This window comes from Lynx rufus, unplaced genomic scaffold (genome assembly GCF_022079265.1).
Source record: "Lynx rufus isolate CCGP_SWC_20201006 ecotype Redwood Valley unplaced genomic scaffold, mLynRuf1.p SCAF_6, whole genome shotgun sequence".
Taxonomy (NCBI): domain Eukaryota; kingdom Metazoa; phylum Chordata; class Mammalia; order Carnivora; family Felidae; genus Lynx; species Lynx rufus.
Window position 1 is genome coordinate 91,325,942 of NW_025814878.1, and position 27,893 is coordinate 91,353,834.

The window sequence follows — 27,893 nt, forward strand, 5'->3', positions numbered from 1 at the left end:
CTGCCTGTTCAATCCTGTCAGTAAGTTACCCTGAATAAAACGCTGTGTAGACTGAATGGAGTTGCCTCTTTAGTTTCTCGGTCTCAAACTGCCTTCTCAGTTTGGGGGATATTTTACTGTCCTTCCTCCTCCTTCCAACACATAGTTATTACTATTAAATAAAAATAGTGATATTCTCAATAGACACAGTAATTACCTGTATTTTTAAAAAAGTGATTCTTTATGATGGCTAAAAAAGCCTTTAGTTAATTCTTTTTCTAGATTCCCTATCAAATTTACTGTCAACAGTTCCCAACCTTTCCTACATCCAGAACACCATTCTTAACCTCTACTCTAAGCTAATAACCAGACCTTTTCCTTTGCAAGTTAGAGTTAAGGCCTCTTAATCTACTCCACCAATTTCCCTTTGTTCTACACCTCTACATTTTTCTCTATATTCCCAAATGGGCAGAAAGATATGCCTTTTTCTGTCACTATCCTTTTGTGCAAGTATACAGACTCCTTTCTTCAATAAGATTTTCACTTGTGTCATTGAATTCCCATGTGGCTCCTTCTGCACCCCTCCAAGCACAACCTAGCATCCAACTCATACAAAAGCTACGCCCACTTACTTCTCCAACATTTTTTTTAAAGCAGTTACCAAGTGCAAACTCACTGAATTACTATGAGAGATAAAGTTAAAAAAAAATCTAATCCTCGTTTCAGGAAACTTACAAGTTAGAGGGGAAGATGAACGGTTAAATAATTATAATCTTGTGTAATAAGTTTAAGAGCAAAGGCATGTACAATATAGTCATAAAGGAAAGAAAAGTTAATTTTGCTTAATTCAAGAGGGATTATCTTTTTAAAAGTATTTTTATCAAGATTACCCTCAAGATACAAACAGGTTCAGATCTCCTCTAAACCATCACAAGATGTTTAAACTAATATCACCCTGTCATCCCTTTCGCCAGCACATTTCTTGAAAAGGCTACTTATATCACTATCTACAAATCCAATGTGCTGTCTTTCATTCACTTATCTTCTAAGCAAATGTGTTCTGGCTTTTGATTTCTATCACTACAATGATACCTTTCACCAAATCGAAATTGGGTAACTCACTCAACACACCCAGTCACCACCTTTTTTCAGTCCCCCTCTCTCTGCTATGAAGGACACCTGTGGACCCTCTCCTCAAAATTCTCTGTGACTTGTATGATACTTCGTTTCCCTAATGTATTCCCCCTCCTCTCCCTTTTTTGTTCAGTCTTTCTGATTCTGCTTCCCTCTGCTGGCAAAAGGGAAGTGTTAGCCAAGCCTCCATTGTAAGACATGGTTTTTGACTCTCTACCCCCTCTCTCCATTACTTTGTTCTCCCTTTCTCCTCCAACCCACCCCCCCCCAACCACACACACACAACACACAAAACACATGATAATCACCCTCAAGTAAACTGGCGCTGAGAGGGGAAAAAACAAAACAAATCAAAACCCATAGATTCAGAAGGCCTGGCTTTAATTCTGGTTCTATCACTGACCTATTAGCTGCATACCCATGGCATGTCACATCCTATGTGGCTCTATAAAAGTGAATAGCTTCCTATTGTCTCCTTAAACCCGACAGTTCTACATTTCTAACTGGGAAGAACCTCAAATTTCCACTTTTAACTTCTCTAATGAAGCACAAATCTATATTCTGTCTGCCATTTAAATATCCCACCTCTAAACCTAATCTCACAAACCAATTTACTTCTCTCGTCTATTAATGTTTATGTACTAGCACTTCCATTATCTTAAGCTTCAAATGCTAATAATCTATATACTTACTGCTTTTTATTCTTGCATTCTTTTTTTAAAATTTTTTTAACGTTTATTTATTTTTGAGAGAGAGACAGAGCACGAGTGGGGGAGGGGCAAAGAGAAGGAGACACAGAATCTGAAGCAGGATCCAGGCTCTGAGCTGTCAGCACAGAGCCCGAAGTGGGGCTTGAACCCACATACCGTGAGATCATGACCTGAGCTGAAGTCGGACTCTTAACCAAATGAGCCACCCAAGCGCCCCTGCATTCTCTTCTTTTAATTCCCACTCCCCATCCTCCACTCCTGACCCAGGCATAATTCAAAGAGTAGATCTTCCAGAGGTTGGAAGGTGGCAGCAGAGTAGGAGGTCCCTAGGCTCACCTTGTCCCATGACTATAACTAGATAACTATCAAATCATCTTAAATACCCCAGAAATTGACCTGAAGATGGAAAGAACAAACTCTACAACTAAACGTAGAGAAACAGTGGCCACTTCAGTGGAGCAGGAGCTGCAGTTGCCGTAGAAGTGCAAGAGACAGACTACCTCACAGGGCAGCTCAGGGGAAAAGGAATCACCAAAGCAATTGGCTTGGAAAGTGAGAGGGAATGAATTTTATAAATTCTTGCAACCAGTAGGGCTTAAAGCCTAGAGTTTTAAAGGTCAGCAGGCTTGGCTCTGGGAGAACTTGGAGGGCACTGGCACTGCTCTCGGAAAAAAGGCAGGGAAAACAGCCTAGGAACATACAGCCTGGAAACAACGATCTGAAGGGTGCCTAAGCACATAGTGGGGAGGTTATTTACTTATTTCAGAGCATAGCCCAGAGAGACAGTGTTCACAGAGAGATCCCTCTGGGAACAAAAGAAAATGCGGGTGCCATTTCCCTCCCCTGTCCCTCAGCATAAGCACAGAGCCACCTACGGGAAGCAGTGCAGCACCAACATTTGCTACCTAACTTGCTTATATCAAGCCCTGCCCCCCCCCACACACAATGGTGGAATCACCCTTCCCACTCACCTTGCCTCAGTCTCAGAGCTCAGATCCCCTTTCCCAGAAGACTAGCCCAAACACCTGCTCACACCACATCTCCTCACTTGGGAGTTTTGCAGAGCCTTGGTTCTGGTGACAATGGAAGTAGGTCTCATTTCATACACAGACCACAACACATCTAGCTAAAATATGTCACCTTCAGGAAAGGGATGAAATTCTACTCACAAAAGGCAAAGAGAGCCTTTGCAGATGACTTGCCAGAAAGATTAGGCCAGGAAAAAACAGCAGATTGCATGCAGTACACACTGGAGACACTCCCAGAAGCGTCAGGCTGGGGGGAACAGGGATCACTACAAGGCAAGGAAGTACAGGACCACTTTTTCATAAGGGCATTACCCCCAAGAACAGGAGACATAGCTGACTTTCCAAACACAGAGAAAGAGGTACAGAGACTTAGTCAAAATGAGGAGACAAAGAAATGTATCCCAAATGAAGTAAAAGGACAAAGCCACACCCAAATACCTAAGTGAAACAGATATAAGTAACATAACTCATAGAGAATTTAAAATAATGGTAATAAGGATACTCAGTGGAAGACATGAATGAGACCCTTCACACAAAGATAAGAAATAACACAGCAGAGAAAAAGGGTATGATACACAAAATGAGAAACATGCTTAATGAACAGCAGGCTAGAAGCAGAGAAATGAATTAATGACCTAGAAGACAGTGATGGAAAGTAATCAAAATGAACGAGAGGAAAAAAAAGAATTCTGCAAAACAAGAATAGACGTAGGGAAGTCAGTGACTCCATCAAACATAGTAACATTTGTATTATAGGAGTCCCAGAAGAAGAAAGAGAAAGGGGGCAGAAACTTTATTTCAAGAGATAATAGCTGAAAACTTTCCTAAAGTGGGGAAGGAAACAGATATCCAGATCTAAGAGTCAAAGAGTACTCTCATCAAAATCAACAAAAGCAGACTGACGCCAAGATATATTGTAATGAAATAGCAAAATGTACTGATAAAGAAAAAAAAATTAAAAGCAGTAAGACAAAAGAAGATAATAACTTCCAAGGGAAAATCCATAAGGCTAGCAGATTATTTTTTAACAGAACCTTTCCAAGCCAGAGGGGAGTGGCATGATATATTCAAAGTGATGAATGGGAAAAACCGCAGCCAAAATACTCTATCCAGCAAAGCTATCATTCAGAATAGAAAGAGAGATAAAGAGTTTCCCCGACAAATAAAACCTAAAGTAGTTCATGGCCGCTAAACCAGTCCTTCAAGAAATATTAAGGGGACATTTTGGAAAGGAGAGACCAGAAGTGACAATATAAAGGTAGGAAACCCAAAAGCAGTACAAATGAGTATCTCTATAAAAAAATCAGTCAAGGAACTCGCAAAATAATAGAATATAAAATATAACAACAGTGGGGAGGAGAAGAGTAAAGAGTAAAACTTTCACTATTGGCAGATTACATGATACTGAATATAGAAATTTTGAGACTCCACCAAAAAACCCCTAGAATTGATAAAAGAATTAAGTAAAATCACAGGATAAAAAAAAAAAAATCAATGTACAGAAATCTACTGCATTTCTACACACCAATAACGAAGCAGGAGAAACAGAAATTAAGAAAACAATTATCTTTTACAATTGTACCAAAAGTAATGAGATATTTGGGAATAAACCGAACCAAAGAAGTGAAAGATCTGTACTCTGAAAGCTCTAAGACACTGATGAAAGAAAGTGAAAATGACACAAAAACATGGAAAGACAAGCCACGCTCATGGACTGGAATAGCAAATACTGTTAAAATATCTTTACTGCAATCTACACATTTAATACAATCCCTATCTAAATACCATCAGCATTTCTCATAGAACTAGAACAATCCTAAAATTTGTATGGAACCACGAAAGTCCCTGAATAGCCAAAGCAATCTTGAAAAAGCAAAGCAAAGCTGACAGCATTACAATTTCACACTTCAAGTTATATTACAGAGCTGTAATAATCAAAACAGTATGGTACTCACATAAAAATAGACACATAGATCAATGGAACAGAATAGGAAGCCCAGAAAAAAAAAAAAAAAAAAACCTACAATTACATGGTCAGTTAATTTTTGATAAAGCAGGAAAGAATATCCAAAGGGAAAAAGAAAATCTCTTCAACAAATGGTGCTGGGGAAAATCGGACAGCAACATGCAAAAAATGAAACTAGACCATTTCCTTACACCAAACACACACAAAAAATCAAAGTGGAGTAAAAACCTAAATGTAAGACCTGAAACCATAAAAATCCTAGAAGAGAACATAGGCAATAACCTCTTTGACATCAGTTGTAGCAACTTCTTTCTAGATGTCTCCTGAGGCAAGGGGAACAAAAGTAAAAATAACTACTAGGACCAAATCAAAACGAAAAGTTTCTCAATTAAGCATCCGACTCTTGATTTTGGTTCAAGTCATGATCTCAGGGTTGTGAGACCAAGCCCTACATCAGGCTCAGAGCTGGGCATGAAGCCTGTTTAGGATTCTCTTTCCCCCTCTCTCTGCCCTTCCCCCACTTGCGTGCACACTCACACGTGCACTCTCTCAAAATAAATAAAAACAAAATGAAAAGTTTCTATATGATGAAGGAAATAATAAAATTAAAAGGCAAACTATGGAATGGGAATAGATATTTGCAATAACATATCCAATAAAGGGTTAGTATCTAAAATATATGAAGAACTTATAAAACTCAACACCCAAAGAACATATAATCCAATTAAAAATGGGCAGGGGTGCCTGGGTGACTCGGTTAAGCGTCTGACTTTGGCCTAGGTCATGATCTCACCATTCCTGAGTTTGAGCCCTGTGTTGGGCTCTGTGTGGACAGCTCAGAGACTGTTTCAGATTCTGTGTCTCCCTCTCTCTCTGCCCCTCCCCTGCTCATGCCCTGTCTCTCTCAAAAATAAACAATGGAAAAAAAAAAAAAAGGGCAGAAGACTTGAAGAGACACAGCTCCAAAAAAGACATACAGATGGCCAACAGACACATGAAAAGATGTTTACCTCATCACTTACCATCACGGAAATGCAAATCAAAACTACAATGTCACCTCACACCCATCAGAATGGCAAAAATCAACAACAAAAGAAACAACGTGTTGGTAAGGATATGGAGAAAAAGGAACTCTTGTGCACTGCTGTTGGGAATGCAAGCTGGTGCAGCCTCTGTGGAAAATAGTATGGAGGTTCCTCAAAATGTTAAAAAAAAAGATCTACCTTATGATCCAGCAATCACACTACCGGGTATTTACCCAAAGAATACAAACTATGAAGTCAAAAGCATAATTGGACCCCCATGTTTATAGGAGCATTATTTACAAGAGCCAAGATATGGAAGCAGCCAAAGTGTCCATCAACGGATGGATGAATGGATAAAGAAGATGTGGTATATACACATATACAATGGAATATTACTCAACCATAAAAGAAAATGAAATCTTGCCATTTGCAACAACATGGATGGAACTAGAGAGTATAATGCTACATGAAATAAGCCAGCCAGAGAAAGACAAATCCCATATGATTTCACTCATATGTGGAATTTAAGAAACAAAACAAATGAACAGAGAAAAAAGAGAGACAAAGCAAGTTACAAAGAAAAAATTCATGGTTACCAGAGGGGAGGGGTGGATGAATGGTTTATTAAATAAGTGATGAGGATTAAGGGGTGTACTTGTTCTGATGAGCACAGGGTGATGTACGGAAGTGCTGAATCACTATATTGTACACCTGAAGCTAGTACTACACTCTATGTTAACTAACTGGAATTAAAATAAAAACTGGAAAAAATAAAACAAAACAAAAAAACAATGGAGTATCTCTTCCAGATAGTGTTCCTTGGCCTCCCCTATTTGGTTATATATAGGCCACCCTCTTCAGAAGATCTAAGACATTCTATGTGTACATCTCTCATAACACTTGGCATGTTTTCTTTCAGACTCTGGTTCTGTAGGAGCAGGATTTATACGATTCTTTGCATTTCAAAACAGCACTTTGACCACTGCCTTAGCCAGAGAACCACAAAACTCTCAAGATCTGAAATAAGTTAAATTCAAAGTTTGGACATAGTAAAAAAGTAGACTTTTGTACAGTAATTACGTTAAGAAAAAATAATTAAGGACATATAATGATTTGAATGTCATAGCTCTAAAACATGTATTGTTCTTCTTAAACTAAGGAAGCAGATACTCCTCTTGAACTTCAAATCCCAAGTCAATTCAAAAGCACATAGAGACAACAGCCTTTGCAATGTCACAATATTTTTTAAAGCACATTTACTAAATTACTCTTAAATATTTGGTTTTACATTTGAACATTTCTTTTTTTATCTCAATTATTTACCAAAGTATTTTTGACAGATTATTCAACCCTATGAACTACCATTAGAAGTGTAAATTTTTTTTTTTAATGTTTACTTAATTTTGAGAGAGAGACAGAGAACATGAGCAGGGAAGGGGCAGGGAGAGAGAAGGGAACAGAGGATCCGAAGCAGGCTCTGTGCTGAAAGCAGAGAGCCTGAAGTGGGGCTCGAACTCACGAACCAGGAGATCATGACCTGAGCTGAAGTCAAGCTTAACTGACTTAGTCACCCAGATGCCCTTAGAAGTATAGCTTTAACATGGTAAGAGTTGATGCCAATCAGAACATTAGCCACTATATTATATCTGCTTTAACCTATAAGCAGCACAGAAAATTTCCCAAAATAAAATATGATGCCATTACTTTTCAGCTTCGTTAATAACCTTCAATGTATTCCTCTAAAAATTTATTTTTTTAAAAACTCCTAATTGAGATAATAAAACAAATTGAGAGAAAAAGGTTTCCAGCTTCCCTTCTTACCAAGAAAAATAAGACTGCAGCCTAGCAGATAGGAGAACTAGAATTTCCAAGGAATCTAAGCCAGGCAAGTCAAAGCTTTAGCTTACTTCATGCAGAAGACAGGATGTGTGGTGTGAGCCCTGACAAGCAGTACAAAGCGCCACTGCAAGAACAGTAAGTGAAACTCAGCGACTGTTTGACTCCTCATTACTGAGGATGTGCGGCAGCGTCTGACCTACCTGGCTTATCCCGTCGGGAGAGATCTTGTATGACTGCAACTTCTGCTTCAGCAGCTCTGGATCACTGTGACGGAATGGGCACCCTGACAACGAAAAACAAGCCAGCACACCAACAAGGTTATTTACCCGGGACTTAGTACAATACCACACTCGAGAGACTGTCTAAGCTCCCCTTAATTGTCTAACAGCTTATTAATAAAAAAGTTAATTGCCCATGGGTGCAACTGCTTTCCTCTCTTTATCTAAATGACAATTTAGTTGTATGGTTATCAGGACACTACAGGCTCAAGAGTTACATAAAACATTACAGCATTCTCAGGCAAAGTTGCCCATTCGCTAGGAAGAGGAAACAGTTTTAATTATGCTACTTGCTAACAAGTAGAGATAACCACAAGGTAGCTATAAAACAGTTTATCTAGAAACTTTATACAATCTCACATTTTATTATTTTTAAAAATTACATTAAAAGACTATGAGAAGATAATGTAAACAAAAAGAAAAATGTACAAACTGCAAAAAATATAAAAATCTCACATCATTTTCAGATATAAATTTTATGTCTATTTCCCACAAAGTAAAATCCATACAAATTTAATAGGAACCACAGATGGGAATGAGATGGACAAATGAGAAAGTGTTTCACCGAAAAATAACTTTTGTAGATACATGTCATCTCTGTATTATTTCATGAGTAACGCAATAATAATGATGAACTACTAAAATATTTGCATAAATAAGAACACAGAAGAAATGAAATGTAAAAACTGTATTATAAGGACAAAATCTAGAAAATTTCATATATTTTAATAAGAAACAGCGATATAAATGAAAATACTTATTTTAAAATTTAATTTTGGAAGGCAGATTACTTTTTTTTTTAAGTATACAGATGATGGATCCATAAGTTAATTAGAAACAATTATGCATTTTTAATGAAAGCAATGGGAAATGGGTTATAGCAAAAACAGGAAAGGGCCTAGATGCCAAACAAACACGTTTACCAAAAATCTTAACTATAAAAAACATCCACTAACCCTATGGACTCCTACAAATAATGAAAATTCACAAAATTCATAGTTTATACTTCATTCAGATTAAAACTATAAACCAGTAGTACAAGGAAACATAATGAGCAGCTGTGTAACATGTGGCTAAGAGTCTGGAGCTGTAACACCTAGGTCTGAATCTCAGTTTCCCGCCTAGCAGGTGGGAGACCACGGGCAAATTCTTATCCTGTCGCTGACTGAGCTTCACTTTCTGTCCAGTGAAGGAAATAATCACTCACAGAACTCTTGTGAAAACACAATATAAACCTTTTATATGCTCCTGGCATATAGTAAACACTCAACATGTATACGCTGTCGTTATTATTCTCAAAAATAAAAATAAATAAAAATCTGATAATGAAATTGCAAAAGATACCAATAAGAAAGAAAAGAGGCTGCACAAGGAATTCTTGGGTAAGCCCAGAATTAGTGAAGGGCACAAAAAAAGGAGATTAATTGAATTATCCAAATTACATTTGAAATAATGACTGTATCTGTATGGAAAAAGTTATAAAGGGCAAAGCCAAGAAGAAAATGAAGATTGCCAAGGTACTAAAGGTCACAAAAAAGTGTTATTAAGCTATGCTGACAATAAGCAAAAAAACAGAAAAAAACGATTACTACTTAGAGAAGCTGGTGTTATTTTAACAGATAACAGACAGAAAATAAAGCTCAGTAACTCCTGTTTATTTTTTTTCCTTCTTCCACGTCAAAGAAAATTATCTTCAAAACTGGACAGGGTTGAACCAGGTAACCAAAAATGAAGTGAATGCACACCCAGTTAAGTATCTGACAAAGCTTTCCAACATCCATTTGCAGAAGAGACGGATAAACTTAGTCTGGAATGTAGTTATGTACAGATTCATAACAGTGCTGGTTAACGAAATGATACCAACACAGGGGACTAAACAGTTTTATGAACAACGTAAAACTAAAAGGACAGGGATATCTCATTTCTAGTCTGGCCTGTGAAGAGCTTATACACTGCTCCATCCTAACCAGGAAAAAGTTGAACTGAAAAATCAACAACTCTGCTTAGACTCATCAAAGAAATCAGATCACAGGGCACACCACTGTCCCCTAAAATTGGAGAGAGTGGCAGATACAGAAAATCACAACATACCAGAGCAGAAATCTCTGCAGGAACCAGTGCTGGGGTAGGAAAAACCTTACCTATAACTGAGAAATTTTTGAAGTCTGGACAAGTCTGAGCATCAAAAACTCCAAGGAGACCCAGTCATAGGGAGGCCCCATACTTCGTAAGCCTAACTTCCAGGAGCTCTACCAAGTGCTCATGGTGAATAATAGAGAGAAATTTTCTCAAGCTTCTGGCATGGGGAGGGGAAAAGTAACCATTTTAATACTATAGAGCAATCTACTCTTAATAAGGCCTGCCCTCAGAACAAACTGTTTTACTGGAGCCTAAACTTATGGGGTTTTATCAGAGGCTAACCTATCAGGGGCACGGAAATACCCAACTCCAGCCTCCTCTAGGCATCCTGTCCCACCTAAGGGAGAAAAACTGAGTCACTGTTGAAGTTAATAGCCGAGGGCCACAGACTCACTAAAAGACTAAGCAGAGGACTACAGAACACCAACCTCTCCACCTCCCTGCTTACCACCATATTACTAAGGGTCTATTTATTGGAATTCTTTTCATCCAGTATGTCATGTCTACTTTTTAACAAAAAAGTACAAGGCTTATCAAAAGGCAAACAATACAGCTTTGAAGAGACTGAACACACATCAGAACTACAGTCAGATATGGCAGGGATAGTGGAATTATCAGACCAAGAATTTAAAATAACTATGGTTAATGCTAAGAGCACTAATGGAAAAAGTAGACAATGTGCAAAAACAGATAATGGAGGCAGAGAGATGGAAATCCTAAGAAAGAATCAAAAAGAAATGCTAGAGAACTAAACACTCTAATGGAAACGAACGTCTTTTATGGGCTTATTATAGACACGGCTAAGGAAGGAATCTCCAAGTTTGAGGTTATGCCAATTGCAACTTCCAAAACTGAAAAACAAAGACAAAACGACTAAAGAAAGACAATAAGAACAGAATATGTAACACCTGTGGGGCATTATGAAGGGTAGTAATGAGAATACCAGAGGAGAGAAAGGAAGGAATAGAAGCAATATTTGAGGCAATGGAGAATATTCCCCAAATAAATGTCAGACACCAAACTACAGATACAAGAAGTCCGAAAAACACCAAACAGTATTAATGCCCCCCAAAATATAGCTTAGATATATCACATTCATACTTGAGAAAATAAAAAAATAAAGAAAAAATCTTGAAAGAAGCTGGCGGGGGGACACCTTACCTACAGAGAAGCAAATATAACAATTATATCTAACTTATCCTCAGAAACCATGCAAGCAAAAGAGTGAAGTGAAATATTTATTTATTTACTTATTTATTTTTTGGACTGAAATATGTAAAGCATGTAGAGGGGGAAAAAAACCTCCACACACCTAGAATTCTGTACCCTGTGAAATTATCCTTCAAAAGACAAGAAGAAATACTTTCTTGGACAAACAAAAACTGACATAATTTGTTACTGGTAGACCAGCAAGGCAAGAAATGTTAAAAAAGCTCTTCAAAGAGAAGGAAAATGATAAAGGCCAGAACTTGGGTCTACCTAAAGAAAAGAACATCAGAGAGTAAGTAAAGGTAATATAAAAACTTCAGAATGGGAAAATATATCGAGGATATTACATAATGATAAAGCAGTGCATACTCCAGGAAGACATAACAATCCTTAATGTGTATCCATCTAGCAATAGATCATCAAAATACAAGAGGCAAAACTGGTAGAACTGCAAGGACAAATTGATGTATCCCCTATTACAGACTCCAATACTTCTCCATCAGAAATGGACTGATCCTGGGGTGCCTAGGTGGCTCAGTCGGTTTAGAGTCTGACTTTGGCTCAGGTCATGGTCTCCTGGTTTGTGAGTTTGAGCCCCAGGTTGGGCTCTGGGCTGACAGCTCAGAGACTGGAGCCTGCTTCAGATTCTGTGTCTGCCTCTCTCTCTGCCCCTCCCCTGCTTGTGCTCTGTCTCTCAAAAATAAATAAACATTAAAAAAAAAAAAAAGGAAATGGACAGATCCAGCGGGCAGTATATCAGCAACAATAATCAGAATTCAAAAGCACCATCAATTAATATAATTGATATCTATAAAATGCTATATCCAATAATAGCAGATTACACATTCTTCTCAGTTCACAAGTAACAAACCACTCTAGTGAAGGATGCTGCTGATAGTGGCAGGTTGTGCAAGTGTGCGGCAGAGAGTATGTGAGAACTCTTTGTATTTTCTGCTCAATTTTGCTGTGAACCTAAGTGCTCTAAAAAAATTAAGTTTACTCATTAAAACAAGGACAGATCAATGATTCTAATAAATAATACGAACTCACTGAGTGTCTGCTAAGTAGATTATTTTTTAACTGACAGAGTTTAAATTAAAAATAAAATAAAACAAACAATGGACTGGAATAAGATTCAGTTTAACAGGAATAAGCAATATAAAATGCTGCATTTGAGCTAATAAAAATCAACTACATAAGTGGGAGTTCTAGGATCTGGTAAGTGATAAAAGAATCCCTGGGAGTTTTACTAGGCCAAACTAAATGGCCTAAGAAAAGTAATATATTTTCTCAATAGAAGTATGTGGTCAATCAAAGTTTAGAAGACATAAGCAATTATTCAGGGCACATGCAAATACATCTGATTTTATAAGTCTGAGGGTGGAGCCTGATAATATGCATTTCTAAAAGGTACCTTAAAGTAACTGACACAAGTGATGAGAACCACTCACTGTGAAAACCAGTACCGGCCACCTTTTATCTATTAAATATGAAAGTAAAGGCATTTTTTTAGTGCTCTGGACATGTCAAGCATCTTCCTTAAAATTCTGTTTGTGATTATTTGGATCTTGATCCATAACAGCCTATAAATGCATAATCTTTTAATAAAGAATTACATTCAAGATGCTGAAACAATAATTAACAAACATCCTTCTACACATAAAAAAAAATGCCAAGGGCGCATGGGTGGCTCAGCTCATTGAGTGTTTTACTCTTGATTTCAGCTCAGGTCATGATCTCACAAGTCATGGGATCAAGCACACATTAGGCTCTGTGCTGACAGCACAGACCTTGCTTAGGATTCTGTTTCTCCCTCTGTCTCTGCCCCTCCCCTGGCTCATGTGCATGCTCTCTTTGTCTCTCAAAATAAATAAGTAAACGTTAAAAAAAAAAGTGCTAAAAGAAAAAAAGTTCTGACACATACTGCAGTAAGCTTTAGTTATCTAAAGTATTTACTAATGTGGATTATTAAAATCATTCTCTGACATACCAGACAAATGAGGAACTTTTCAAGGTATGTGCAGAGAACTATTTTAGAAAAAAAAATTGTTGAACTAAGAAATCTACAATAAAAAGTTTAGCCTTTTTTTTTTCAACCTACAGTAACTCAGGTGAATTGACAGATGTTTGATACCATGACCCACTAAATTCCTCCCTCAATCTCATTCATTAATGATACTAAAACACACCTTTCCTCAGTAGTCTTTTGAAAATTAATAGATCAACTATTCTATAATTCAAGGTACTCAATTTCAAAAACCTTTGAAGCACCTGTATTAGTCTCCTAATCATGAGAGAAACAGAAAATAGCAGGTGAAGGGGGACACTGAGAACTAAAGAGCCTGGTCCAGCACAATCTTTAGCATAGCTGAATAAACTCTCTTGCTGACCTAGTTCAGTAATACGACAGATCTCTAGAACAGTGCAGGAGCACAGTGGTGACTGACACAAGCTACAAGGGATATGGTGATACAAAAAGCCATCAATCACACTGCTTCACTGTTTCCTATAGAGCTAGTGGGGTTTCTATACTTCACAGACATGTATCCAGTGGAAGCACTTACCATGATAATCCCCTTGGCCTGGTGGATTGGTTAGAATAATCTTCATGCAACTGAAAGGTGTATAGTCAGTTCTCTTGCCTTCCTTTCCAAAGCTATGACGGATATTGTAAGAGTAGCCTTTATCAAACTGGAGGAAAAAGAAGAGGCAAAGTAAGTCAATATCATCTAGTGGTGTCAGCAGTGACAGACAGCTATAATCAGAGTACAAAATGGTATTTTCTAAAATAAATTCAGCATTCATAGGTAGATGTACATATCCTATACATCATTCGAGCCCTTCATGTACAAATACATTTTTTTAAAAGTGCAAAACTTACAGGAAACAAATTATTCAGTAAAGACAGCAAATGTTTACATGTATATATGTTTAACAATGCGGATAATCCTTTCCTGAGAGTAATCAAATCACCCATTTCTTGGTTTGATTCCAGAGCTTATAATGAATGTATATCAGTTTAGTCTCAACCCCCTTATCTTAGTACTCCCTGAATTCCTATATCCTACCTATGCTACTTCTGAAACGCATAACACAATTAATCCCTTCTTCTGTATTCTCACTTACAGGAGAGAAGCAATGTGTAAAAGAGAAGCAAAGCAAGAAGAAATGCAAGCCAATGCTTGATTAATGAACTACTGCAATTGCCTCCCACCTGGAATTCCTGACTCCATGTTTACAAAGCAAGCTAACAGTATAAAAAGGAGTTTGAAGTGGGTGGGAAAGAAAGAAAATAGGAACTAACATTGATTGAAAAGCTCAGAATAGTAGGACGTAGCTAATACTTCAAGGAAAGTAAGAAAGAACTAGATTAAGAGAGTAATATACTGTATTATTTTGGGGGGTGAGATTTTTAAATTTCAAGTTACAACCTGAAATACACAGATCTCAAGTCTACTGTTTTATTGGTTTTGACAAATCACTGTACCTATGTAATCCATACTCTTATCAAGAGACAGAACGTTTCCATCACCCAGAGTTCTCTGGTGCCCCTTCCCAGTCAACATTCTTCCCTCCTCTCCATACGTACAAGAAACTACCGATGTGATTTTCATCAGCATAGTTTTAACTATTCTACAACTTTATATAAGTGGAATCACACAGTATAAAGTGTTTTATAACTCACTTGTTTCATGACTTTATATGCTTTGAGATTTATGCCATTCATTACACATACTGTCAACAAGCCCTTTTACTCAACTATAGACCCCAACAGTTAAAACCAAAAAAAGACAAGATTGCTAATTCATGCTCTAACTAAAACCTGCTGCACTTATTTCTTATCACGCTTCCTTGAGGCATTGACAAAGATGTTTTGGCAATGACTGGAATGTTCCAACCACCCAGACAGAAAGGCCTTGATAACAAAGAATGCCTAGAAGACCATACCCCACCTGTCCCATTTTGTGCCCATGATCCTGTGCTGAACACATACCAACGCCCAACCACGATCACATGTTCTCTGCATGCTTTCTTGCCCGTACCTCCCTGAATGTCTATAAAACTCTAGGCATCCAACTTGCCATGAAAGAGGTTGGATATTAAGACTTGAGCCTGCCACCACCCTGGCTGCTGGCACCCAAAATAAATTTCTCCCTCTTTTCTAAACCTTCTATACCTTCTAAACCTCTAAACCTTCTCCCTCTTTTCTAAACCTTCATCGTGAGCTTCTCTCACGATGAGTTTATCCAAGTTTGTTCGGCAACAGTGTAGGCAAACCCAGCCAGGAACTATGCTTTCGATTTGTCCATCCCTCTCAGTATTCCCCAGGATGGGGCAGTTGGCCATGGCAGCATGCCGGGGCTTACCCGTTCACTTCCTGAGTTAGCAGCTGTGATAGACTGATTGGTAACACTATCAGCAGTTTGTTCCTTTTATTGCTAAGTAGTATTTCATTGTATGAATATACCAGATAGTTTATCTAGTTCTCTGGTGATGGACACCTGGGCCATTTTTCCAGTTTGGGGCTATTACCAATAAAGCTACCATGAACATTCTTGTAGATGACTTTTGTGGGCCTATGTTTTCATTTCTCTCAAATGCTGCCAGAATTGCTGCCAACAGTTTTCCAAGGTGACCGACCATACTATTTTATAGCCTACCAACAATGCATGAGAGTTCCACACTGTCCCCAAAGTTTGGTGCTGACTCAATTTTGTTCATTTTAGCCAGTCTAAAGGGTAGGTAGTGATATCTCACTTTGCATTTCCCTGATGAGTAATTCTTGTGAGCACTTTTTCATATCCTTTCTTTTCATATGCCTTACTTTGGGTTTTTTGTCTGTTTCTTTGAATCTTTACCTTTATTCAAACATGTTCATGTTTACAATATTGACTTCCTGCATCACTGACCATATATAGATACATATATGTATATGTGCATATGCATATATATTTTTTCCCAAGATTTTATTTAAATTCAAGTTACTTAACATATAGTGTAGTACTGGTTTCAGGAGTAGAATTCAGTGATTCATCACTTAACATACAACACCCAGTGCTCATCCCAACAAGTGTCCTCCTTAATACTCATCCCATTTAGCCTATCCTGCTGCTCACCCCCCTCCATCTACCCTCAATTTTTTCTCCAGTTAAGAGTCTGTTTTGGTTTGGTTCCCTCTTATATAGTATTTGTCTTACTCTGACTTATTTTGCTTCGCATAATACCCTCTAGCTCCATCCGCATCATTGCAAATAGCAAGATTTCATTCTGTGGGTTTTTGGTGTTTTTTTTGTTTTTGTTATTTATTTTTGAAATAAGAGCATGAGCAGGGCAGGGACAGAAGGATACAGGATCTGAAGCAGGCTCTGCACTGTCAGCACAGAGCACGATTCAGGGCTCGAACTCATGAACTGCGGGATCATGCATGACCTGAGCCTAAGTTGGACACTTAACCAACTGAGCCACCCAGGTGCCCATGATGGCTGAGTAATATTTCATTGTATGTATGTATATGTATGTGTGTGGGTGTGTGTATACACGCACGTACGCGCACGCACACACACACACACACACACACACACACACACCCCAACTCTTCTTTATCCATTCATCATGCCTTATTTTGTGAAGTGTCTGTTCAAATCTTTCTCCCATTTAAAAAAACAGATTGTCTTCTTGTAGGAATTCTTGATAAGCTCTGGATATAGCCCTGGTGTCAGATATAGGTGTTAGAAATACTTTCTTACAATCTGTGGCTTGTCTATATATTTTCTTAACGTTGTTGTCTTCTGGTAAGTAAATGTGTTTATTTTTCATGAACCCTAAGTTATCAATTTTTTTTATGGTAATGCTCCCTGTGTCCTCAGTTAGCTTACAAAGATATTCTCCCATGCTGTCCTTTAGAAGCCATGATGTTTAATCTCTAAAGTCAGGTCCTTTTCATCTCAACTTTTGTGTGTAAGGTAACGTACAAGTCCAGGTTGTTTTCTACCCCTCTAGGGGAGGAAGGATCTTCATGGCTGGTTCATGGTTCATGGCTGGGGCTCATGAATCAAACTGATCAAAGACATTTACAAGAAAAAAACCCATTTAATTACATATGTACATAAAGTGTGCTGATGGCAGTCTTAACAAAGAAACAGGACTCAAGGAGGTAGCCAGATGATTGAGGCTTATATACCATTTTAGGCTAAACCAAGAAAAAGGGATTCTTGGTGGGAGAGGCAAGTTCTGAGAAGGTGAGCGGAGGAAATATACGGCAAATAAAGGTTGTATTGTTTTGCAGATGAGTCTCTTGGGTGATAAGAGTTGTCTGGAGTAGCTCTCTTCCCCATACAGAGACATCTTAACAAATGTAAATTTCCTTTAAAAGGGGAAATTTATATTTTATTTTCAGGCAGTTAGGAGGAGGTAAAAAGTTCTTCTGGCTTCTGCTGGTTTTCAGTTGCCTTTAGCTCAAAATAATTTTTATGTCAAAGTGACATATTTTGGGGTGGCATATTCTAGTACCCTTCAATACTATTTGCTGAAAATATTTTTCTTTCCTTACTAAATTTCTTTGAATAGAAAGAGACTCATAAATACAAAGAAAAAACTAGTGGATGCCAGAGGGAAGGGAAGTGATAGTATAGGTGAAATAAATGAAGGAGATTAAGAGGTACAAACTTCCACTTATAAAATAAATAACTCATGGGGGAGGGGTGGCACCTGAGTGCCTCAGTTGGTTAAGTGTCCAGCTTTTGATTTAGGCTCAGGTCATAATATCAGAGTTTATGGGATGGAACCCCGTGTCGAGCTCTGTGCAGCCTGCTTGGGACTCTCATTCTCTCTGGCTCGCTCCCTCTTTTTCTCTCTCTCCCCCTCCCTCAAATAAAAATTTACAAATAAATAAACAAGTTATGAGGATAGAAAGTACAGCATAGGGAATACAGTCAATAATATTGTAATAACATTGTAAGGTGACAGACTACACTTACTATGGTGAGCGTTTTGTAATGTATAGAATTGTTGAATAACTATGTTGTATACCTGAATCTAATATAACATTGTATATCACCTATACCTCAATTAAAAATAAAAATAAAAATTGCTTTGGTACCCTGGTCAAATTTGACCATAAATGTATGGGTCTATTATTCCACTGATCTGTATGTTTATCCTTTTGTCAATGCCACATTGTTTTAATTATGTAATCTTTAGAGCAAGTCTCAAATTCAGATAATGTAAGTCCTGCTGCTGTGTTCTTTTTCAATATTATCTTGGCTATTCTATGTCCTTGAATTTCCATATAAGTTTTAGAATCAGCTTACCAAGTTTTATTTAAAAAATGCCTGCTGGAGTTTTCAACAACTGGTAGCTTATGGCTTCATAACTACCTATCTGCCCACTAGAAAACTACAACCAGGAGAACAAATGGCATTTCAACTAAAAGAAAACTTTCAAAAAAGAAGAAAAACTTTCAAATCAGTATATTTCATTGGTGAAAACCAGAATGTTGAAAGTTCCAGCAAAAAAAAAAAGTTCCAGCTAACATCTTTAATGAATACCTTCTGTTTGTTTCATCAGTCATAAACATTAACTATAATCAATCTCTGTGAAAACTTTTAGGTATGGAGTGAATTTAATTAGATACAAGATTTCTGTATGTTCTTCAGAAAACTTTGGGTCAGCTATTCTATGCAAGTAATGGTGTTAGAAATAAGCCCATCGACCCAATCGAAGGAGGGACCAGGAAACATGGAGCACAGTGAAATAAGGCTTTAATCAATATTCTTCCAAGAGCAGGTGTCTGTTGGACAGGCACACTCAGGGCGGTTACAGCAGACAACTTATCTCCGAGCATTCAAGTCCCTCCCCTGATTCCCCACTGGCTGAGTAGTACAGAGGTTACAGCCTTACCCTGAAGTCGCCTATGCCCAGGTAAGGCAAAAGGTAGTCTGACTGGAACAAATGTACATTCCCTGAGATTACGAGAGACTTTGAGCCCCTCCTCCCTTTGTTCTTTGGTCCATGCTCATTGCAAAGCCCCCCAAAATAAGCCCATGAAACGGAGAGGGGAAGAACCAGGAAGTGAAGTATCTAAGGGTTTGGGGCTCCATTGAGGGGGGAGCCCCACATATTTCCAATAGGTTGTAAACCTATTGTTATTAGACAGCACAGCTTTCATTTGGTATTTCTGAAAATGAAACATCTCCCTTCTCACAATGGCAAGGTACTCTCTCTAAAGGAAGAAAAGCTAAAACTAGTATCTTTCACCTCCCTTTTCTTTCCAACTTATTTACTGCCTCCATGTATGTATGTATGTCTAAAATTTGGACCTTATAATTAAGTTTTCAGACCATTCATGTATTTATCACACAAACTGTCTTCTCTAGTTTTCAGACTAGCAAACTCTTGAAATATTGTACAGAAGGTACACTGATTGGGAGATGTTTTCGTTACCAAATGATCTATCACAGCTGCTAACTCAGGAAATAAATGGGTAACCCCTGGTATACCACAGCAGCCAACTGCTCCATCCTAGGGAATCTCCAGGGGGCTAGGCAAATCAAAAGCATAGCTGCTTGGCTCTGTTTGCCAATACTGTAGCCGAACAAACTCCAGAAAAACTTGTCGCAAGAGAAGCCAATAACTGGAGACGTGGGTTTGGAAAAGAGAAAGGGAGAGATTTATTTCGGATGCCGGCAGCTGGGGGAGGTGGCAAGCTCAAGCTTTAACAACCAACCTCTCCACTGATAAGAAGGAGACCTAGTGTTTTCTAAAGGGAGGGTCAGGAAGGTATAGGCAAAAGAGCAGAAAGAGAGAGCACATGACCACAGGTGGGGGGCGGTATGTGTTCAGTATGGGATCACAGGCAGGGAAGGGGACAAGTAAGGTGTGGTCTTCTAGGCATTCTGCTCCTGTTTCTGGTCTGGTACTTAGAATGTTCCAACACTGCCAACGCCTCAAGAAAATGCAGTAAGAAATAACTGTTGGGGTCTATAGTTGAGCAAGAAGGCTTGCTGACATTTTCTTAGAGAACACTTTCTAGGTAACCACCTCTACAAGTCAAAGAAATATTTCTTTTTTTAAACTTTTTTAATGTTTATTTATTATTGAGAGACAGAGAGAGAGACAGAGCATGAGCATGGGAGGGGGAGGGGCAGAGACAGGAGGAGACACAGAATCCGAAGCAGGCTCCAGGCTTTTAGCTGTCAGCACAGAGCCTGACGCGGTGCTCAAACTCACAAACTACGAGATCATGACCTGAGCCGAAGTCGGACGCCCAACCGACTGAGCCACCCAGGCGCCCCTCCCTTTTTTTTTTTTAAATTTTATTTATTTATTTTGAGAGACAGAAAGAGAAGGTGTGTGAACATGAGCAGGCAAGGGGCACAGAAAGAGGGAGACAGACAATTCTGTCCAGTGATGGGAAATGCCAAAAAATCAACACTGGTCTTTTGGCGGTAAGTGGCAGTTTTCAACCTTCCAAATTAGTCCTGACATGCAAGCCATGGCACTGGCAACACACCAATTTCTGCCAAAAACAACAGTAAATTATTTTCAGGGGCACTATGTTACCAACGGAACACAAGAAAAATTATACAATAGGCACTTCTTTATCCTGCTCCTACCCTGTCTCTTTCAAAGTCTCTCTCAAAGTTGCGTTTCCCTTTTTTTAAATGTTTATTTATTTATTTTGAGAGAGTGTGCACTTGCACGCATGAGCAGAAAAAGGATAAACAGAGAGGGAGAGAGAGAGAGAATCCCAAGCAGGCTTCACATTGTCAGCACGGAGCCCTATGTGTGGCTTGAACTCTCTGTGAGATTATGACCTGAGCGAAAATCAAGAGTCAGACACTTAACCAACTGAGCTAACCAGGCACCTCATCTAGTGACCTTATCTTGTTATGGTTTAAAAAGTGTTTACACCAGAATCTACTCAGAAGCTATGAGTATATATATTCAGAGGCCATGGCATAAACATTCAATTGCCTAGAAGAACAATGTGTGGTTTCCCTGGAAGAATGTCTTTCCTACCAAGAAAAGCCCCAAGCCCAATTATTATTCCTATTGGCAAAGCAACAACTGCCATTCATTATGGTCAAGCTCAGCTTGCACAATGAAGTGAGACTGGGTAAACAGCAAGTACCCTCAGAGACACATTTATATTTGAAAAGGAAAATCTTTTTGACTTAAGTGAGGCAAAACAGCCACATATATGAAGGCAGAGAAGAGGGTAATGATATAGTATTTCTTAACAGGGTATTTTCGATCCTTCCTTAGTGACATTTGTTTCCAACCCACAAGAATTTGGAGCTCTAATTTACATATTTAAAAAACACTAAGGGAGGGTCTGCTAAACTACAAAGAGAATTAATTCAATACCCACAATTCAGCATATCAAGGATCATTACTTTGGTCCCAGGAAGTTTAGCTATAAGTAACAACAGGAATTCACAGCTTAGCAGCAGGGTTATACAAGTGGACCTACAACTAGGAAAGAACATGAAATCATCCCAATGCCTTTTCTCAGCATGTTCTTGTTCGATCTTCTACAATTTCTAACCTGTTGATAACTTCTTCTTGTGTCATTTCCCTAAAGCTTCACTTATAATGTTAATAACCAGAATGCACACTACTGGCATTTAATGTATTGTGACCCCCTTTTAAATGCCTACTTACTAAACTACTCAATTATTACCTATAAAACTAATTTTGTCATCAGTTACCTGCAGATTCTAAATACTTCTCTTTAACCCTTAACTTCAACCACAGTTTCACTCTCAAGGTCACTGAAAAATCACACATACCCTAACCAAAAACACACTGAAGGAGACTAGGAGGCCCCACAGAGTATGGGAAGAAGAAAAGGCTACTAAGGCAGGGCTTTAAGTCAAATACCCAAGTTTAAATCCTGTCTTACCACATGCTGTTACTAACCAATCTGTAAAGATCCCATATATACAGTTCATATACACATATACACACACACACACACACTCACACGAAGTGATAGGGTTGTGAAGTGATGGGGGTTTGGAGCTGATGGCCAAGAAAGAATTCTTGAGACGTTTTTTGGTGTAAAAAATTTGGGAGGTGGGGAAGGTAAAGTCAAGGGGAAGTTTCCAAAGGGATTTTCATATGCTAGGGAAGACTCACAGGATATTGGAGGCCTAGTTATTATCAAGCTAAGGTTGTTTTTCCCTCTAGCAAAGCATTAACATTAAGACAGTAGGGAGTTCCTGGAGAAATGTTATACTACTCTGTATTTGCCTCAAGAATTTGTCAATGGGCTGCAGGGTATAAGGAAGTTTAATTTTACCTGCCATTTCATTCTTGCCTTTGTTCCCCACATCACTATGGACGGGAGGGTGATGTTGGGGTTATAGGTTTCTGGAGATTAAACTATTGATAAGATTGCCTTTTTCTTGTAATTTACTAGGATATTTGTAAACTAATGGAGACTCATGTCTTGCAAGACTGTGATCTCTATCAGTTAACCATTTGTTTTCTTTCCTTTGTTCCTGGGCAGCAGGAGTGCCTGAGGAATGTTACACATATCCCACTTGGGGCTGGGGGAGGGACTGTTAGTTTGTGCTTTGCCCTCAGCTTGCCTTATGCTCCCTCATCAGAAGGAGTAGTATTTAACAGATAGGGTGATGTGGGGATTAATTAGATCATTTTCATAAAGCAATTGGTATAGTATCTAGCACAGAGTCAATACTTTAGAGCTGTTATCATTACCAAGGTAATCAGTTTTGTTATTAACCAGAAAAGGCTATCTTAAGTGGGTCAGATCTGGTGTGTTATTTAATATTACTTAAATTACTTACATGTTTTGCCTCCAGCTTCCTCATCAGAAAAACCTGGAATCTAGTTCCTCCCTCTAACTCTTTATAGAACCTTTAAAAAAAAAATCAGTTAAGCAATTTCAAATCTGTACTACAGCTGGAAGGCATTGCTGCTATTAATATAATTCAGTAAAATACCTCCTATGGTGTACTAAATATTTCGTCTGCTGCTCTGCAACAGTTAATTCGTTTCTCATGGGTGAGAACTTTTCACAAGTTTATGAGGCAGCAAGGTGTTAGAGAGATAACACAGATTTTGGTTCTAACTCTGCCACTCCTAGCTAAATAATGTTAGGAAATTATAAATTACCTCAGTCTGTTTTTTCATTTTTAATATTGTAGTAATGAGACCTATACTTCACTCTATGCAAAAGAAATCTGTAAACTGTAAAATGCCAAGTATATACTATAATTATTCGCTACAATTATTTGCATAAAATTGTATAAACTTGTTTTACCGTGTTTGAAAAGTGAAATGTTAAAAATCAGTTCCATTTTATATGCAAGTATATCACTGAATACTCCTGGGAGTTCACATGAAAAAGTGTGAACATACATTATATATATTTTGAAGGGTGCCAGAATATGCCACTCAAAATATGCCACCTTGGCATATGGATTATTTTGAACAGCCACTGAGAACCAGCAGATGAAGGACAAGCTCTAAAAACAGGTACTAAGTTTTCTTTTTGTAAAGGAAATTACCAAGAGTAAATAGGTCTCCCACTCCCTACCAGTGAGAAAATCACATTAGAGAACACACTGACTTAAAACTACATAACAAAGCTTACTGAATAACCCTTGTTTAGCATTATTTTCCCAATCAACTCCCCAGAACTTGCCCCCCACCTCACAAAGCCCAGAAGCCCCAATCCTCTTTCTTTTGTTTAGCCTAAAACAGCATAAAAGCCCAAGTTGAAAACGCCCCTTTGAGTTACCCATTTCTGTGTGTTCCCATGTGTATGCGCTATGTATACGTTAATAAACTTGTTTTTTCTTGTAAATCTGTTCTATGCCAATCTGATTTATGAGCCCCAGCTGGGGAACTTAAGAAAGGTAAAGAGAAAAGATTTTTTTCCTCCTCTACAGTTTCATCTGAAAAAGTGGGCCACATTTTCCATCTTAACACCCTAATCCCCTTCCCTGAATTTATGGAGAACACTTGCAGTTCTAGACCCCAGGGCATGCTGATTGTCTTTCCTTCAAATTTCCCTGAGGCAAGATCAAGCTAAAATCTTAAAATTTTGATGGGCTATTTTATTAGAAAAATTTTTTTTAAAAAAGTGAAATGCCAAACCCACAGAAAAAGTATGAAATGGAATGATCCTATTGTGAGAAATAAGCCCACTAACCCCATCAATGAAGGGGCGCGGAGACTCTGAGCACAGTGATGTGAGGTTTTAATCAAATTCTTGCAAGAGTGTGGTGGATAGGCACACTCTGGGCGTTACAGCAGGCAATTTATCTCCTAGCAGGAAGTCCACCCCTGATTCCTCATTGGCTGAGTAGTAGAGAGGCTACAGCCTTACCCTGAAGTCACCAAAGCCCATGCAAGACAACAAATGTACATTCCTTGAGGTGACGCAGAGACTGCAGTTCTTTAGTGCATACTCATTGCAAAGCCCATGAAAAACAAGCCTGAGAAACCGCGAGGGGTTAGAAGAACCAGGAAGTGAAGTGTCTAAGGTTTTGGGAGTCCATTGTGGGGGCAGGGGAGGGGTTCGTACATATTTCCAATAGGTTGTAAACCTACTGTTAAATAGCACAGCTTTTATTTGGTATTTCTGAAAATGAATCCTCTCACTTTTCACATCTATATAATCTGATAAAGTAATTGATTAAGCAGATCACTTTCAGTAAAGCCAGTATATCAAAAGATTACCTGTGTATATTAAAAAAAAAAAAAAAACCTGCCATAATCATCAGAGGAAAATGGAAAGCTATCTGTTCAGGAATGCAGATGGGGTGTGGGCTAGGGGGTTTGTCTTCTTCATATTCACTGTACCCAAGTGACTCAGAAAACAAGATTTGAGGGTCACCTGTGACTGTGTAATCTACATCACTCTAACTATTCATTCAGACAGAAGGAAAGAACATCACTTCTAAATTTCTAATGTGCAATTCAGTACATATGCACTGCTGTTATCAGCAACAGAAAAATAAAGTAATACTTAGTGATATCTCAATAATAATAGTTTACATTTCTATAAATCTTTAGCAGTGACACAATGATACTTCTTAGACCTTTTACTACCTGTAAGGTATGGAAGTTAGGTAGCTCTATACATGAGTCAACTAAGGTTTTAAGAGGTCACATGAATAGTTATTTCAATTACTTAGTGGACAAGTTGGAATTAAAATCCTAGTCTTCTACTTTCTAGAAAATATGACAAAATTATAAAGAGACAATTTATAAATAAATATTAATTTATGTGTATTATGTATAACTTCAGTTATCTACGGCAAACATTCAGCTGCAGGCTGCTTCCCTGCTCTCAACTGTTTTGGGACCATCTGAAAGTCACACTGAACAAGAGTTAAACAAAATGCTTCTGATTCTACTGAAAACCAGAGCAAAGTACCTACTCTCAAAAGAAATACTAACTCCAATGAGCCACTCACATATCATTTACTTGGTTTCTAATCTACCATGACTTTAGAATTTTAAAAAAAATGGTAAACTGAGAGTTAAACATTAACAAAATGAAAGAACACTAGGTAATATTCCACGTGCTTTCAAATACCAGGCACACTTGATATTCCTCCTTCTATAATCTAAGTGGGGATGTAATAACGAACTGGAACACAAAATCCGTGAGAAGAAAGCATGAAAACAGACCTAAAAGCATGCAGAACAACACCACTGCTTATTTAACTGGCAACTTATTTAACTTCATTTGGAGCTTTGGCAAATTTAGCTTCCTTACCAGAATCAAAATGGAAGAGCTAGAAACAGGCTTTAACCATCATCTAGTACAGGCGTTACTAGACGTAGAGAAGCAAGTAATGACAGTCTAACTTGCAGGGGAGTTAGGGAAAGCACCTTAGTCCCTGCATTCCCCATCCCAGGCACCTCTCATTCACTCCTGTCAGCCTCATGCCTAGCACAAGGCCCAGCAAATTGCAGTTGCTCACTAAATGTTTACTGCTCTGGAGTTAAGAGTCTTTCCTGCACTGAATGTTCTCTGGGTCCTGGGTACAAGAGGACTTAAAGCTAATTTTGTACTTATTACCATGTTAACTTTCAGTGACAAAAGAGATTTAGCAAATTCCTATCAGTAAACATTGTAACTTAACATGTTATTTCAATAGAGGCCTGAACAATTCCACGTGGAGGAGATGGTCTGGGGAAGTTGTGTAGTAATTTCACCTGGCTATTTGTTCAGCCAAGTGTGCTGATATTAACAAAGGGGCAGATTAATGATGGAAGTTTCAGCATTTCACTTGGAATGCTTACTTTAGAAAAGTCTACTTTATTCACTGGTATGAATACCACTAACATAAATGAACGAAAATTATTAAGATTCCAAATATAATTTTCCAAAATTTGAAGACAGAAACCATTGACAATCCTTCATTCACTGAAGTAAAAGCATTTACTGAATCACATTCTTACAGCCTAAAAAACTAAATTTAGTAACCGTTAAGAGGTGATCAATTTAGTTTCTATCTCACTGGTAGGGAAGAGCTAACATAAAACAAATTATCACCAGAAAACCACAGGAGCAGGCTGACTGATGTAGAATGCTCTAGTCCAAGATGAGTTGGCTCAGCTTGAATAAATTGGTCTTTTCATTCGCTGAAAACAAGAGAAGCAAACTGAAAACATCATCCAAGCCTGCAATCAAAGACTACACAAAAGTTAGCAGATGAGAGCTTCTAATCTCCAAGGGAAAGGCTCCCTCTTCTTCGCAGATGCAGGAATTTATTTTTACGAACATTTTGAAGTAAAAATTAAATGTAAATTTACTTAACTTCTACCAGATTAGTTTCATCCTATTTACTCATTTCTCAGATGTTCTGTCAATTTTTTTTTGAATAGTTTGCTTGTCTAGATTTTTTCATCTGGCAACTTCAAACCAAAGCAAGTAATTTCTGGAACTAAATTTCTATTATGAGAGAATTTTAAAGATCTAGTCTGATCATTAAAAAGACATTTTATGGGGTGCCTGGTGGCTCGGTTGGTTAAGTGTCCGACTTCCGCTCAGGTCATTATCTCAGTTTGTGGGTTGGAGCCCTGTACTGGGCTCTGTGCTGACAGTTGGAACCTGGAGCCTGATTCAGATTCTGTGTCTCCCTCTCACTCTGCCCCTCCCCTGCTCATGCTGTTTCTCTGTCTCTCTCTCTCAAGAATAAACATTAAAAAAAATTTAGGGGTGCCTGGGTAGCTCAGTTGGTTAAAGGTTCAACTTCGGCCTACGTCATGATCTCACAGCTTGTGAGTTCAAGCCCCGCATCGGGCTCTGTGCTGACAGCTCAGAGCCTGCAGCCTGCTTCAGATTCTGTGTCTCCCTCTCTCTCTCTGCCCTCCCCAATTCGTGCTCTGTCTCCCTCTATCAAAAATGAATAAGCATTAAAAAAATTAAAATAATAAATAAAATTTAAAAACGACATTTTAAGTATTATTCATAGCCTAGTATATATGTTATATATAACAAGTCTAAGAGTGTTTTTTTTTTTAATTTTTATTTATTTTTGAGAGAGAGCTTGCACAAGCAGGGGAGGGGCAAAGAGAGAGAGAGAAACAGAATC

At 38.2% G+C, this 27,893-nt stretch overlaps 1 protein-coding gene across 1 annotated transcript in view; it reads right to left on the minus strand.

The window, feature by feature from the left end:
- The window catches only part of PRIM2 (DNA primase subunit 2), a 358,287-nt gene that overhangs the window by 57,656 nt on the left and 272,738 nt on the right, over nt 1-27,893 (minus strand). Inside the window, exons 11-12 of the mRNA XM_047102680.1 lie at nt 13,872-13,998; nt 7,882-7,964 (exon numbers count right to left, since the gene is read on the minus strand). Of these exons, the coding sequence (XP_046958636.1) occupies nt 7,882-7,964; nt 13,872-13,998 (210 nt within the window). The remainder of the gene's footprint in view (nt 1-7,881; nt 7,965-13,871; nt 13,999-27,893) is intronic.